The sequence below is a fragment of the Triturus cristatus genome, chromosome 2_1 (genome assembly GCF_964204655.1).
Source record: "Triturus cristatus chromosome 2_1, aTriCri1.1, whole genome shotgun sequence".
Lineage (NCBI taxonomy): Eukaryota > Metazoa > Chordata > Amphibia > Caudata > Salamandridae > Triturus > Triturus cristatus.
In genome coordinates, this window is record NC_140581.1 from 504,301,095 (window position 1) to 504,313,231 (window position 12,137).

Consider the following 12,137-nt stretch of genomic DNA (forward strand, 5'->3'; position numbering starts at 1 on the left):
AGCTACTTAAAATAAAAGCCTTCATCCCGCCCAAAGACCTCAAACAAGCCACTTAATCACTATGGGACTATGGGAATTCAGTCCTCAATGGTACAGCAAAATCTCACCTAGCTCCCCTCAAAACAACTCTCAATGCAGCAGCCAGAATGGTCACCGGAGTTAGGAAATACGATCACATCTCACCCGCACTCAGAGAACTAAAATGGCTCCCAGTCGAATTGCATGCCAGCTTCATAACTGCCTGCCTCACGCACAAAGCCCTGCACACAGGAAAACCTGACTACCTGGTCGCCAAACTCAAGAGAGCCGGTGAGACAAAGAACCTCAGGAGCTCCAATACCCTACTACTCATCTCTATGAAAACACGCAAACAAAAAAACGCCGCACAGTCCTTTGCCGGAAACGCGCCCAAAATCTGGAACTCCATCCCAGCTTATATCGGGAGTTTCCCGTCCTTCGCAAAATTCAAAAAACACCCAAGAGACCTCTTCCTTAACCGCTCCCTCCCGAACAGATAGCCGCCGCTGAAGCGCACAAACCTCCTCTCTGCAGCTCCCTGACACTATCATTAAGACCTACCTCCTCCCCGCCCCTTTCCTGTTCCTTTCTCCCTGAAAGAAGTTCAGCCCAAGACAGCGTGCACTATACGGGATTATCTCAGGACTTACTTACCTTAAGGTTGCACAGCACACTGGAACTTTCGAACCAATATGTATACTACTGCTATATTGTGTGACTCTTGATTTAAAACTGTCGTAAAGCACTCCGATACCCCCGGGTCCGGTCAGCACTATATAAAACGCCTTAATAAATAAATAAAGGTCATGTTCGTGGACTCTGCAATTCCCATGATGCATATGTTATTCCTGTATTATATCGCTTCGAGGTCTTAATTTTTAACAGCAACTGCTTTAAAGAGTCGCTCAGTCTTTCTTCAATGTTTAGTAAGGTATGCAGCACCATCCTCCAAACCTGATATACATTCTGCACAGCTGAGGCAGGTACCCTGGCGGGCAATCCGGTCTCCCATGCGATTGAGGCAGCTTGTCCGCATATCAAATATTGCATCTGTGGAGCGGAATCCAGTCTCCAGCTCCGCCATGATGGCACTTGCCCCAGTCAGTTGATCGGTGATGCTAGAGTCAGATCCCCTCTCCCCAGCATCCGTCATGTAGATGGGAGGCCCATGCAAGCAACGGGAGGGAGCCGGGGAACAGCGCAAACAGCAGTCCCACTGAGGCCTAAAGAAGATGACCGCGTGGTGCAGAGCAATCAGGCAGGAGGCCATGACACCTCAGCATGGTAGTAGAGGAACTGCCCGCACCACAATGAGAACAGCAGTATGGCTGGCGTCCTGAACGCACCCAGTGCCCAAAGCCCCCACCATAGCGTAAGCGCAGTCAAGTGAGGCCAGTGCAGCAGGGCAGGTAGCACGGAAGCAGGATGAGTATGGCAGGCCGCAGGGTGCCAGATACAACCGTGGCTTCCGGGAACACAGTAGCGCTGACCATGCAGTGATGCGAGAGCAGTCACAAGGGGAGAAGAGCCGTTCCCCGTAGGTAGGAACCACTCAACTTACAATACGCCATACCCGACCATTGCCACCAAGCACACCAAGCCAGGGAAACCTCTGAAGTGCTAACATTAACATGAGCAGCCAGCGGTCACCACTTCTCCAGCGCCTTACCGGTAGGCAGAGCCATCACTCAGTGCATGCAGGGGTACCAATGCCTCAGAGTTAAACTGCTTGAGCAGCACAGCATTGCAGCTCGGCTCCTGCCATCACCTGGGGGCCTGGAAACCTCCGAGCAGCAGTGGTCACAGTAGGCATTGGCCCGCACCTGGCCACAGCAGTCCACGCCCATCGCCCACGACATGCAGAGGGCGTCCAACATTGCTGGTAGCAAACGGGGGGGACCAGCAGGGCTCAGCAGCCGATCCTCAAGCTCACCTGCAGCCCCTGTCCACGTGGGGCCTCCAAGGGTGGGCAGGACAATCCTGCTCACTCAAGCTTGCAGCCTCCAGTCGCCACAGCATAGCCCAGGCAGCGAGATATTGCGCTGTTTGATGCGTGCGGTGGCTTTCCGCAGGGCCCATGGAAGGGGATTTTATATTTGGACCTGTATACACAGATTTGAGGGCGATTGAAGCTAGAGCTTCACAGCCGAGAAGCCATCTTGGTTGCCAGCGTGGCCACGCCCCCCACCACTACTCCCTTAACAGTGACTACAGTATAACCACTGTTATGTCTACTAAAGTGCTTTGATGCTAACCCCCAGCAAGCTCTAAAATTATTGGTTCTAGAGCACATGAAAATAGGAGGTGCAGTGTACTACCAAGCTCAAAATGTTTCATCCACACACAGGACATTTTCACTTTGGTAAAACTTTTATAATTCTAGAAATTAATGTCTGTGTAAGATCGATCTCAATGCATTTCAAACTGCACTGCTCCTTGTACACCATGTGTTCATGCATTTCACCGGATGAAATCAAAACAAAGTTATGGGAGAAATGTGGACCAACAAACCTAACCTAGACAGGCTTGACTGCAGTCAAAATGTATAGAAGAGAACCCTTTGCAGTTCTAAAGTTCTGTAACTTCTGCGTATGATCTCATTACAACATTTGCACATTTTTCTATTGTTGTTCGACTAATTAAACATATTACTGCAAACTCATACTTGCTGCACTTGAAGCAAACTGCTGGACCAATGTGGCATTTCCAAACAAGCTCCGATTGGTTTACATCCTAAATGCGTTTGTTCATCTAAACATTACCCTATATTCCTTGGTATTTTCGGGATGCTCATCTAGCTCTCGGTCCAGCTGAATTATGGCTTTACTGATTTCCTCCAAATCAACCTGCAGCTTTTTGTACTCCTGAAGGTCAGCATCAAATTCACGCTTATAGTCTTGCCTTTGTTGGTCCGAAGCAATAGGTGGGTAAAGACTGCAAAAAAGAAAGTGAATACATAAATCCAAATATTAAATAAAGACATACTAGACCATCACATTTAACGGGCACTGAAAAGTTACTGACAACTTTAAAAAAAGATAACAAAAAAAAAAAAAAAAAAAGAGAAAGAAAAAGCCAGTGCAGTTTTTTTTTATTCTAACAAATAACAGTTTGAGATAAAGTGGCATACGGCTGCACAGCAATGACAGACACGCAACACATTAGTTAAGCAAATGTTTGCTAATCAAATCCAGTTTTTTAATCTTTTCATTCGGCGTGACCTCGTCGTATCTAATCAAATGTAATCATTCTTAAGCTGCAGTTCAAAACTATTCCCTTCTTTCGCTCTATATTCTCTGGCATACAAGAAACGTGAAATGTTCCGGTCAAAAATTCAGTTACTTGGGATTGGGCACAGGGGTTTGGAAGAACAACATTTCAAAAAACTGTTACAAGTTTAGTTTGGAGTTAAAGAGTAGGGGTAGAGGACCTTCAAAGAATCCGTATAAACAGAGTAAAAAGGAGTATTTTCAAGGCTCATGTCACACAATACTTCTGATAATCATTTCCTTTTATAAGCAGACAGACACTCGTCTCCCCAACATATAAGGCTGTGCATTTGCAGAAGCAAAAGGAAGTACTGTTCTGCAAGCCCCACCTACAGTAAGTATTGTGTGGTTATCAAATCCCATCAGTCAGCGAATCAGGATATTGAACCCCCATAAATGTCAACTACAACTGGCAGTATAGTGTAGTCAAAAACTCATTTACCACCACACATAGTAATGAGTAAATGTAATGGGACTGGGGTGAGGGAATAAATGCTTCCCCAGGCACCCCAGTCTTGATTCATGCTTGATTGAACCTGGTGCACACACAACTCTGGTTCTTGTGCCCTAGACAAACTTCAATGATGGAACAAAACTAGACTTTAGGCTGACTGATTCTTGGCGTGGGAAAGCTTTTGTTTCATATAAAAGTAACATGATGGCATAAACTCAAACTACCAACCAGCCCTCAGGACAGGGGGGCTCTAATGGAGGTGAAGAATTGGTAAAATTAGGGACTCGCCCCTCAATCCAACTAACAAGGGCATTTCCTCACCTTTCATTCATTCAAGTGGCTTCAAATTGAAGTTCTAGTTAGGAATTAGCAGGTGATTTAACTGGCACACCGCCACCTGTGTTGTAACAATGAATATGCTACTTACCAGTATGCATCTGTTCTTGGCATGTAGGGCTGCTGACATTCATATCTGTGCATAGATCGCCGCCTAGTGTTGGGTCCGGATGTTTGCACGTTGTTGTCCTGGAAGAGTCTTCGAAGTATCCTTGGATAGGTGACTCCTCCCCTGGACTACAGTGCGCATGGGCATCCTCTCCATCCTCAGATTGTTTTTCGCCATTGTGGCAGTGATGGAGTGGATACAGTAAGTGATGACCATGCTTCACAGTAATTCTGAGAGCTGCAGCTGCGACAGGCGCCGGGGAGGAGGGAGGGCGATATGAATGTCAGCAGCCCTACATGCCAAGAACAGATGCATACTGGTAAGTAGCATATTCAGTTCGAGGCATGTGGGCTGCTGAATTCATATCTGTGCATAGAATGTATAGCAGTGCCCTCTATTAGCGGCGGCTACCCGTGCCAGCTGCAGCGGTCTGAAAAAGAGTTTTGAGAACAGCCTGTCCTACAGCTGCCTGCTGTTTTGACTGCACATCTACACAGTAGTGTTTGGTAAATGTGTGTGTAGTGGACCATGTGGCTGCTCTGCATATATCATGCAGGGGAATATTTCCTAGAAAAGCCATGGAGGCCCCTAACTTACGTGTTGAGTGGGCTCGTGGTGGAATAGTTAATGTGCGTTTTGCCTTTTGATAACAGATTTGAATACACTTAACTATCCATCTGGCTATCCCTGCTTTGGAGATGGCGTTACCTTTGTGGTGCGGGGCAAAGGCAACGAACAGTTGTTTTGTCTTCCTGAAGGGTTTAGTCCTGTCGATGTAGTACATGAGGGCCCTCCGCACATCTAGTGTATGGAGTGCCCTTTCTGCGACAGTTTGTGGGTTTTGGAAGAAAACGGGCAGTTCAATAGTCTGATTCATGTGGAACTGCGATATTACTTTGGGCATGAATTTGAGGTTGGTACGTAGTACGACCCTGTTGGCGTGAACCTGTATAAATGGCTCTTGAACGGTTAGTGCCTGGAGTTCACTAACTCTTCTTAAGGAAGTGATCGCTACCAGGAAAGCTACTTTCCAGGTGAGGAATTGAATCTCACATGAGTGTAGAGGTTCAAAGGGTGGACCCATTAGGCGTGTGAGGACCAGGTTGAGGTTCCACATTGGAGCCGGTGGGTGACTAGGTGGAATGACTCGTTTGAGTCCTTCCAAGAATGCTTTGATGGCAGGCACGCTGAATAGTGAGAGGTGCTGCCTGGTTTGCAGATAGGCTGATATTGCGGTCAAATGGACACGTATAGAGGTGTACGCCAGATTGCATCTGTATAGGTGTAATAGGTAACAAATGATGTTTTGGATGGATGCGTCCAGTGGGTTAATGTCATTATTACTGCAATAAATGACGAACCTTTTCCATTTGGCTGCATAGCAAGCTCTAGTAGTGGGTCTCCTGGCCTCCTTGATGATGTCCATACAGTCAGGTGGCAGGTTGAGATAGCCGAACTCTAGGACTTCAGGAGCCAGATTGCCAGGTTCAGCTGTTGCGGATCTGGGTGCTGAATCTCTCCATGGTTCTGCGTCAAATGAGCGGGTTTGATCCGCAGCCTTTGATGCGGCACCACGGAAAGTTCGAGGAAGGTGGTGTACCATGGCTGGCGTGCCCACGTAGGAGCAAGTAGGACGAGTGTCAGGGAGTGTTGTCTGAGTTTGCGAGCCACCAGCGGTATCAACGGCGCTGGGGGAAAAGCGTACGCAAATTTGCCGGACCAGTTCATCCATATCGCATTGCCCTGCGACTGCGGATGTGGGAACCTGGCGGCAAAGCTTTGGCATTTTGCGTTTTCGCTTGTGGCGAACAGGTCTATCTCTGGATGACCCCACTGCTGGAAGTACGGCTGGAGTACTGATGGGTGTAACTCCCACTCGTGCATCTGGTGGCTGTGTCTGCTGAGCAGATCCGCCATCTGGTTGTCCTTGCCGGGGAGGTGTTCCGCCATGAGGAAAATGTTCCTCTGAATGGCCCACTTCCACATGCTCTGAGCCAGATGAGACAACTGTGGAGAGTGTGTTCCTCCCTGCTTCTGTATGTAGTACATTGCGGTCATGTTGTCCGTCCGGAACAACACGACCTTGTTGCACAGATGTACTTTGAATGCCTTCATGGCCAGGAAGATTGCCATCAGTTCTAGAAGGTTGATGTGCATCTTCTTCTGTTGTGTCGTCCATAGTCCCTGCACTGTGTAGTGGAGTACATGAGCTCCCCATCCCTGGAGAGACGCGTCCGCTGTCAGTACTATTTGTGGAACAGGCTCTTGGAACGGTCGGCCCTTGCAAAGGTTTTGTGGGTTCCACCAATGCAGAGAGTTGTATGCCCAACCGCTCACCAACACTAGGTCTTTCAACTGTCCTTGAGCCTGATTCCATTGACGTGCTAGGCACTCCTGAAGCGGGCGCATATGTAATCTCGCGTGTGGGACTATGAAGATGCAGGAGGCCATCATGCCTATCAACTGCATGAACACTCGCGCTGGAAGTGAGTGTTTGGGTTTGAACTTGGAGATCAGCAGTTGCATGCTGTTGATCCTCACTAAATTTGGCTGAGCTGTGGCCGCCAGAGTGTCTATAGTCGCACCTAGGTACTGTTGTACGTGTGCGGGCTGGAGATGGGACTTTGGGTAATTTAGTGAGAATCCCAGACTGTGAAGAAGGTGAATGGTGCGGGACATGTGGCTGGCACATTGCTGGGCTGACTTTGCTTGAACGAGCCAGTCGTCCAGGTAGGGGTAGACGTGTATGTGCTGCCTCCGTAGATGTGCTGCCACAGTAGCTAGGCACTTTGTGAAAACCCTGGGCGCTGTTGTCACACCGAAGGGAAGGACTTTGAATTGGTAGTGCTGCCCCTGAACAGTGAACCGGAGGTATTTTTTGTGTGAGGGGTGAATGGGTATGTGGAAATACGCATCCCTGAGGTCCAGTGTGGCTAGGAAGTCTCCCTGCTTGAGAAGCGGAAGGACTTGCTGGAGAGTGAGCATGTGAAAGTGCTCTGAAAGAATGTACCGGTTCAGGGGTCTCAGGTCTAATATAGGTCTGAGTGACCCGTCCTTTTTTGGTATTAAGAAGTAGAGGGAGTACACTCCCGTACCCTGCTCGTGGACGGGTACGACCTCTATAGCGCCTTTTAGAAGCATACTTTGCACCTCCTGCTGTAAGAGCGTTAAGTGCTCTGAGGACATAGGACGGTTTCTTGGTGGTATTGTGGGTGGAGTGGAGGTTAACTCCAGACAGTAACCGTATTTGACAATATCTTTGACCCACCTGTCCGTGGTGATGGAGTTCGACGTGGACAGGAACCTTTGTAGCCTTCCCCCGACAGGTGTTATGTGGTCGGGAGGAAGGGAGAGGGCGTCACTGCTTGTTCTTGGGGGAGGACCTGGTGTTGCCGTAGCCGCGTCCTCTGCCCTTTGTACTGGAGCCACGATATCCACCTCGGGTGTTTTTATCGTAGGTGGTCTGTGTATTGCCTTTGTTATACGTTTGTTGTGACCCCTGTCCTCTACCTGCTCCCTTGTTTCCGGGGCGACGAAAGGAGCCGCTCCGAAAGGACTGAGTTTGGAGAGCGCCCATGGACTTTGCAGTGTCCGTGTCCTTTTTTATCTTCTCAAGGGTGGTGTCAACCTCCGGCCCGAATAAATAGTCGGGGTTGACAGGCTGGTTGAGTATATTATTTTGTACCTCAGGATTGAATCCAGAGATTCGCAGCCAGGCATGTCGTCGCAGCATGACGCTTGTGTTTATGGCCCTGGCAGCTGTGTCAGCGGCATCTAGTGCACACTTGATGGAAGCATTCGTGAGTAGCTGTCTCTCTCTGATGAGAATTTCTGCACCTTCTTTGAACTGGTCAGGGAGATGTTGGAGTAGTTGCTCCAATGTGTCATAGTGCGCTCTATCGTAGCGAGCAAGGAGCGCTTGAGTGTTGGCTATGCGCCATATGTTGGCAGCTTGGGCGGCAACTCGCTTGCCAGAGGTCTCCAACACCTTGGACTCTTTGTCCGGGGGAGGAGCGTCACCTGTCGTTTGCGAGTGTGCCCTTTTGCGAGCATTCGCTACGACAATGGAGTCTAGTGGCAATTGGCCTCTGATGTAAGTAGGATCCCCAGGTGCTGATCTGTATTTCTTATCAATCCTGGGGTTTATCACTCGTGCCCTGGTGGGTTCCTTGAAAATGTCCTTGGCTGGTTTGAGGACTCCTTTCAACATGGGCAGAGTCTTTACATGCCTTTCTGAGGATGCAAAAGTGTCCATAAGAAAGTCATCTTCGATGGTGTCAGAGTGAAGCTGCACCCCATGGTTATTCGCAGCACGTTCAATAAGAGCGTTGAACGCTGCAGTATCCTCCGTGGGAGCTGTTTTTGCCCCATAGAGTTGTGGGTCCTGTGCATCGAGAGGTGCACCTGGGTCTACAGGGTCGCCCCAAGTGTGATCAGGGTCCTGCTGGTCATCAGGGTCTATGTCTCCATGGTAGGGGACTTGGTCATCCATGTAGTCCTCCAACGCATCCGTGTCGGAGTGTGTGGGAGAGAATAATTGTGGATCCTGGTAGGATGAGTGGAAAGGTTCAGAAAGGACAGGTTCTGATTCTACAGGCAGCTTCCTTTTTAGTGGGATCCTGAAAGGGTCCAACGGTGGTTCCGAAGTTATCCTCCGCTCGTGGAGAATCATCCTGCCAGTGTTGGCGTCGATGACATGTGACGGGGACGTCTCAGCAGGTGTAATCGTGGTCTGGGTGACCTGTGTCCTGAGTTGGAATATTTTTGGGATTGTGGACGGAGGCAAGCCAAAGGTAATGTTGGCTGGCACCGAAGAGGCTGCCGGAGCTTCGATCGGTCCGGAACCCGACGGGTCCTGGAGGGCAGTCTTGGTTTTGCTGCTTTGTGCCGCAACGGGTCGTACTTGGAGCGCCTTTGAGGTTTTTGCACCGACCAGGTTCGTAGAGGCGGCCGTGGACTTTTTCGGCGCCGGTGGTTCATCGAGTCGAGGTGTGGAAATGACCGTCGCCGTCTTCGATGCGTGAGGCTTTGGTGTTATCGAGGGAGCGATGCGAGACGCAGCAGGCAGTGCGGCCCTCGGTGTCGATGGCGCCGGGAGCCGAGCAGGTTTGTTGGCGCCGAAGGCCTTTTTCCGTATGTCGACTCCGACGTCGCCCGCTTCAAGTTCGGCACCGAAGTCTCTCTTGGTGCGGTCGGTGCCGACGCGTTTCGCTGGCGTCGAAGGCGTGGAAGGCCTCGATCCGACCAGCGCCGGTTTCGGTTTCGTTTGAACCGGTGCAGCTTTCGGTTTCGGTTTTGTAGAAGGGAAACCAGCCGGTTTAGGCAGTAATGGCTGCCGCTGAATGTCCGAGGCCGGGCCCGAGGGCGGGGCTGAGGAACTGCGGGATGGGTCTCGGGTAAGGCCCGAAGGCGATCCCTCGACCGGAGCCATAGGCTGTGGCACTGGGCTTTCTTCGGTCTGAACAGGCAGGCCTTGTTCGTCATTGGAGCTACTCTCTTCGGACCCTAAGGCCTCCTCGTCGTCTCCTACCTCGGTGTCGTCTTCACCTCTGTGGAAGAGTGATTCGTCGACTTCGTCCGAGCCGGAGTCATGTTCGGAAACGGGACTGGAGGGTAGGACTTCCAATTCTTCGACATCTTCGGCCTCGTTGAAGATGTCTGCTGGGGCCGGTGCCGCGTGCTGCGCTTCGAGTCTCGCCGCTCGTCGATTCCGTAGAGTCTTTTTGGAACGGAACCGGGCACAGGCCATGCATGTCGATTCGTCGTGGTCCGGCGAAAGGCATTTGTTGCACACCGGATGGACTTCGATGTGGGGGTACTTCGCATTGCATACCGGACACCTCTTGAATGGCGTCCTCGATTCCATCGTCGAAGTAGTCGATGGACAGGTAAATGCGAAAAAGTCGGTGCTGAAAGTTAGTAAACTAACAAGGTGGTATCGAAAACCGATCGATAAACAGTACCGACGCGAACTAAAGGCCTTTTGGCCTCGACAAAGTTTTTTCCTAACTTGAGCTAAGATAGCACATCCGAACCCAATGGCGGAAAAAAACAATCTGAGGATGGAGAGGATGCCCATGCGCACTGTAGTCCAGGGGAGGAGTCACCTATCCAAGGATACTTCGAAGACTCTTCCAGGACAACAACGTGCAAACATCCGGACCCAACACTAGGCGGCGATCTATGCACAGATATGAATTCAGCAGCCCACATGCCTCGAACATCCAATTTCCCATAATCACATGCTTGCAAGAGGATGATGTGCTGTTTTCCGACCACAGACATTAATTGTTGCCGAGTGGCGACACAATCCCCGACAATGCATGGGGTGCCGACAAGGTCCACATTCAAATACACTCGCACACCACTATCACCATAGCATTAGACCAAGTCACATATGGGGACTTCCGACTCATCTGCACATACATGCCCCCTTTAAACGGTAATAAACATTGGCAAAATCAATAGGTCTCGCCAATGGGCGAGCATGTGTCTTTGCCAATTAAATGTGGGGTGAACAACGGGAGGGCAGGTGGTAGTTAAAGGACGGTAAACAATAATAATTTTAAATTGGAGCGCAATGAAACAAAAAAATGCTGTCTGGGTCAGAGCTTTCCATACACCCTTATGGCAGTTGGTGTGCGAGAGGACTAAGCGAGGGGGCGCCGGCGGGCAGGGACTAAGCAACACCGAAAGAGGGGCGGGCGGGAATTCAGCAAAGCCGAGAGAGAGGGGCGGGCGGGGGACTTAGCAACGCCGAGAGAGAGGGGAATGAGCAACGCCAAGAGAGGAGCGGGCCGGCGGGCCATAAGCAATGCCGAGAGAGAGGAGCGGCGGGGAATAAAGCAATGCATAGAGAAAGGAGCGGGCGGGGAATAAAGCAATGCCGAGAGAGTGGGGTGGGCAATAAGCGACGAAGAGAGAGGGCTGGGTGGGAGGGCGATAGGCAACACAGCGAGAGAGGGGGGTGGGAAATAGGCAACGCCCAGAGAGGGGAAGGCAATAAGCAACAGAGAGAGAGGGGTGGGCGGGATAGGCAACGCAGAGAATGGCGGGCAGGAGAGGGCTAGGCAACGCAGAGAGAGGGGCGGGCGTTTAATAGGCAACGCAGATATGGGCAGGTAGGGAAATGGCAAGGGAGAAACGGGCGGGTAGGGAAATGGCAAGGGAGAAGCGGGGTGAAATGGCACCGGAGAAGCGTGCTGGTGGGGAAACGGCAACGGAGAAATGGGCGGGTGGGTGGATTAAATGGCAATGGAGAAATGGGCGGGTGGGTGGATTAAATGGCAATGGAGAAATGGGCAGGGAAATGGCAATGGAGAAATGGGCGGGGAAATGGCAATGGAGAAATGTGCAGGTGGGCGGGGGAAAAGACAACTGAGAAATGGGCGGGTGGGCGGGGGAAAAGACAACTGAGAAATGGGTGGGTGGGCGGGGGAAAAGACAACTGAGAAATGGGTGGGCGGGGAAAATACGGAGAAATGGGGGGGTGGGCGGGGAAAATACGGAGAAATGGGGGGGTGGGCGGGGAAAATACTGAGAAATGGGGGGGTGGGCGGGGAAAATACTGAGAAATGGGGGGGTGGGCGGGGAAAATACGGAGAAATGGGGGGGTGGGCGGGGAAAATACGGAGAAATGGGGGGGTGGGCGGGGAAAATACGGAGAAATGGGGGGGTGGGCGGGGAAAATACGGGGAATTGGCAACGGAGAAATGGGCGGGCGGGTGGGGAATTGGCAACGGAGAAATGGGCGGGCGGGTGGGGAATTGGCAACGGAGAAATGGGCGGGCGGGTGGGGAATTGGCAACGGAGAAATGGGCGGGCGGGTGGGGAATTGGCAACGGAGAAATGGGCGGGCGGGTGGGGAATTGGCAACGGAGAAATGGGCGGGCGGGTGGGGAATTGGCAACGGAGAAATGGGCGGGCGGGTGGGGAATTGGCAACGGAGAAA

General features: G+C 51.1%; 1 protein-coding gene across 5 annotated transcripts in view; it reads right to left on the minus strand.

Annotated features, from left to right (window-relative positions):
• The window catches only part of OCLN (occludin), a 152,460-nt gene that overhangs the window by 42,333 nt on the left and 97,990 nt on the right, over nt 1–12,137 (minus strand). For all 5 annotated transcript variants that reach the window (XM_085632376.1, XM_085632375.1, XM_085632379.1 and 2 more), the window contains exon 7: nt 2,781–2,952. In XM_085632376.1, the coding sequence (XP_085488502.1) occupies nt 2,781–2,952 (172 nt within the window). The remainder of the gene's footprint in view (nt 1–2,780; nt 2,953–12,137) is intronic.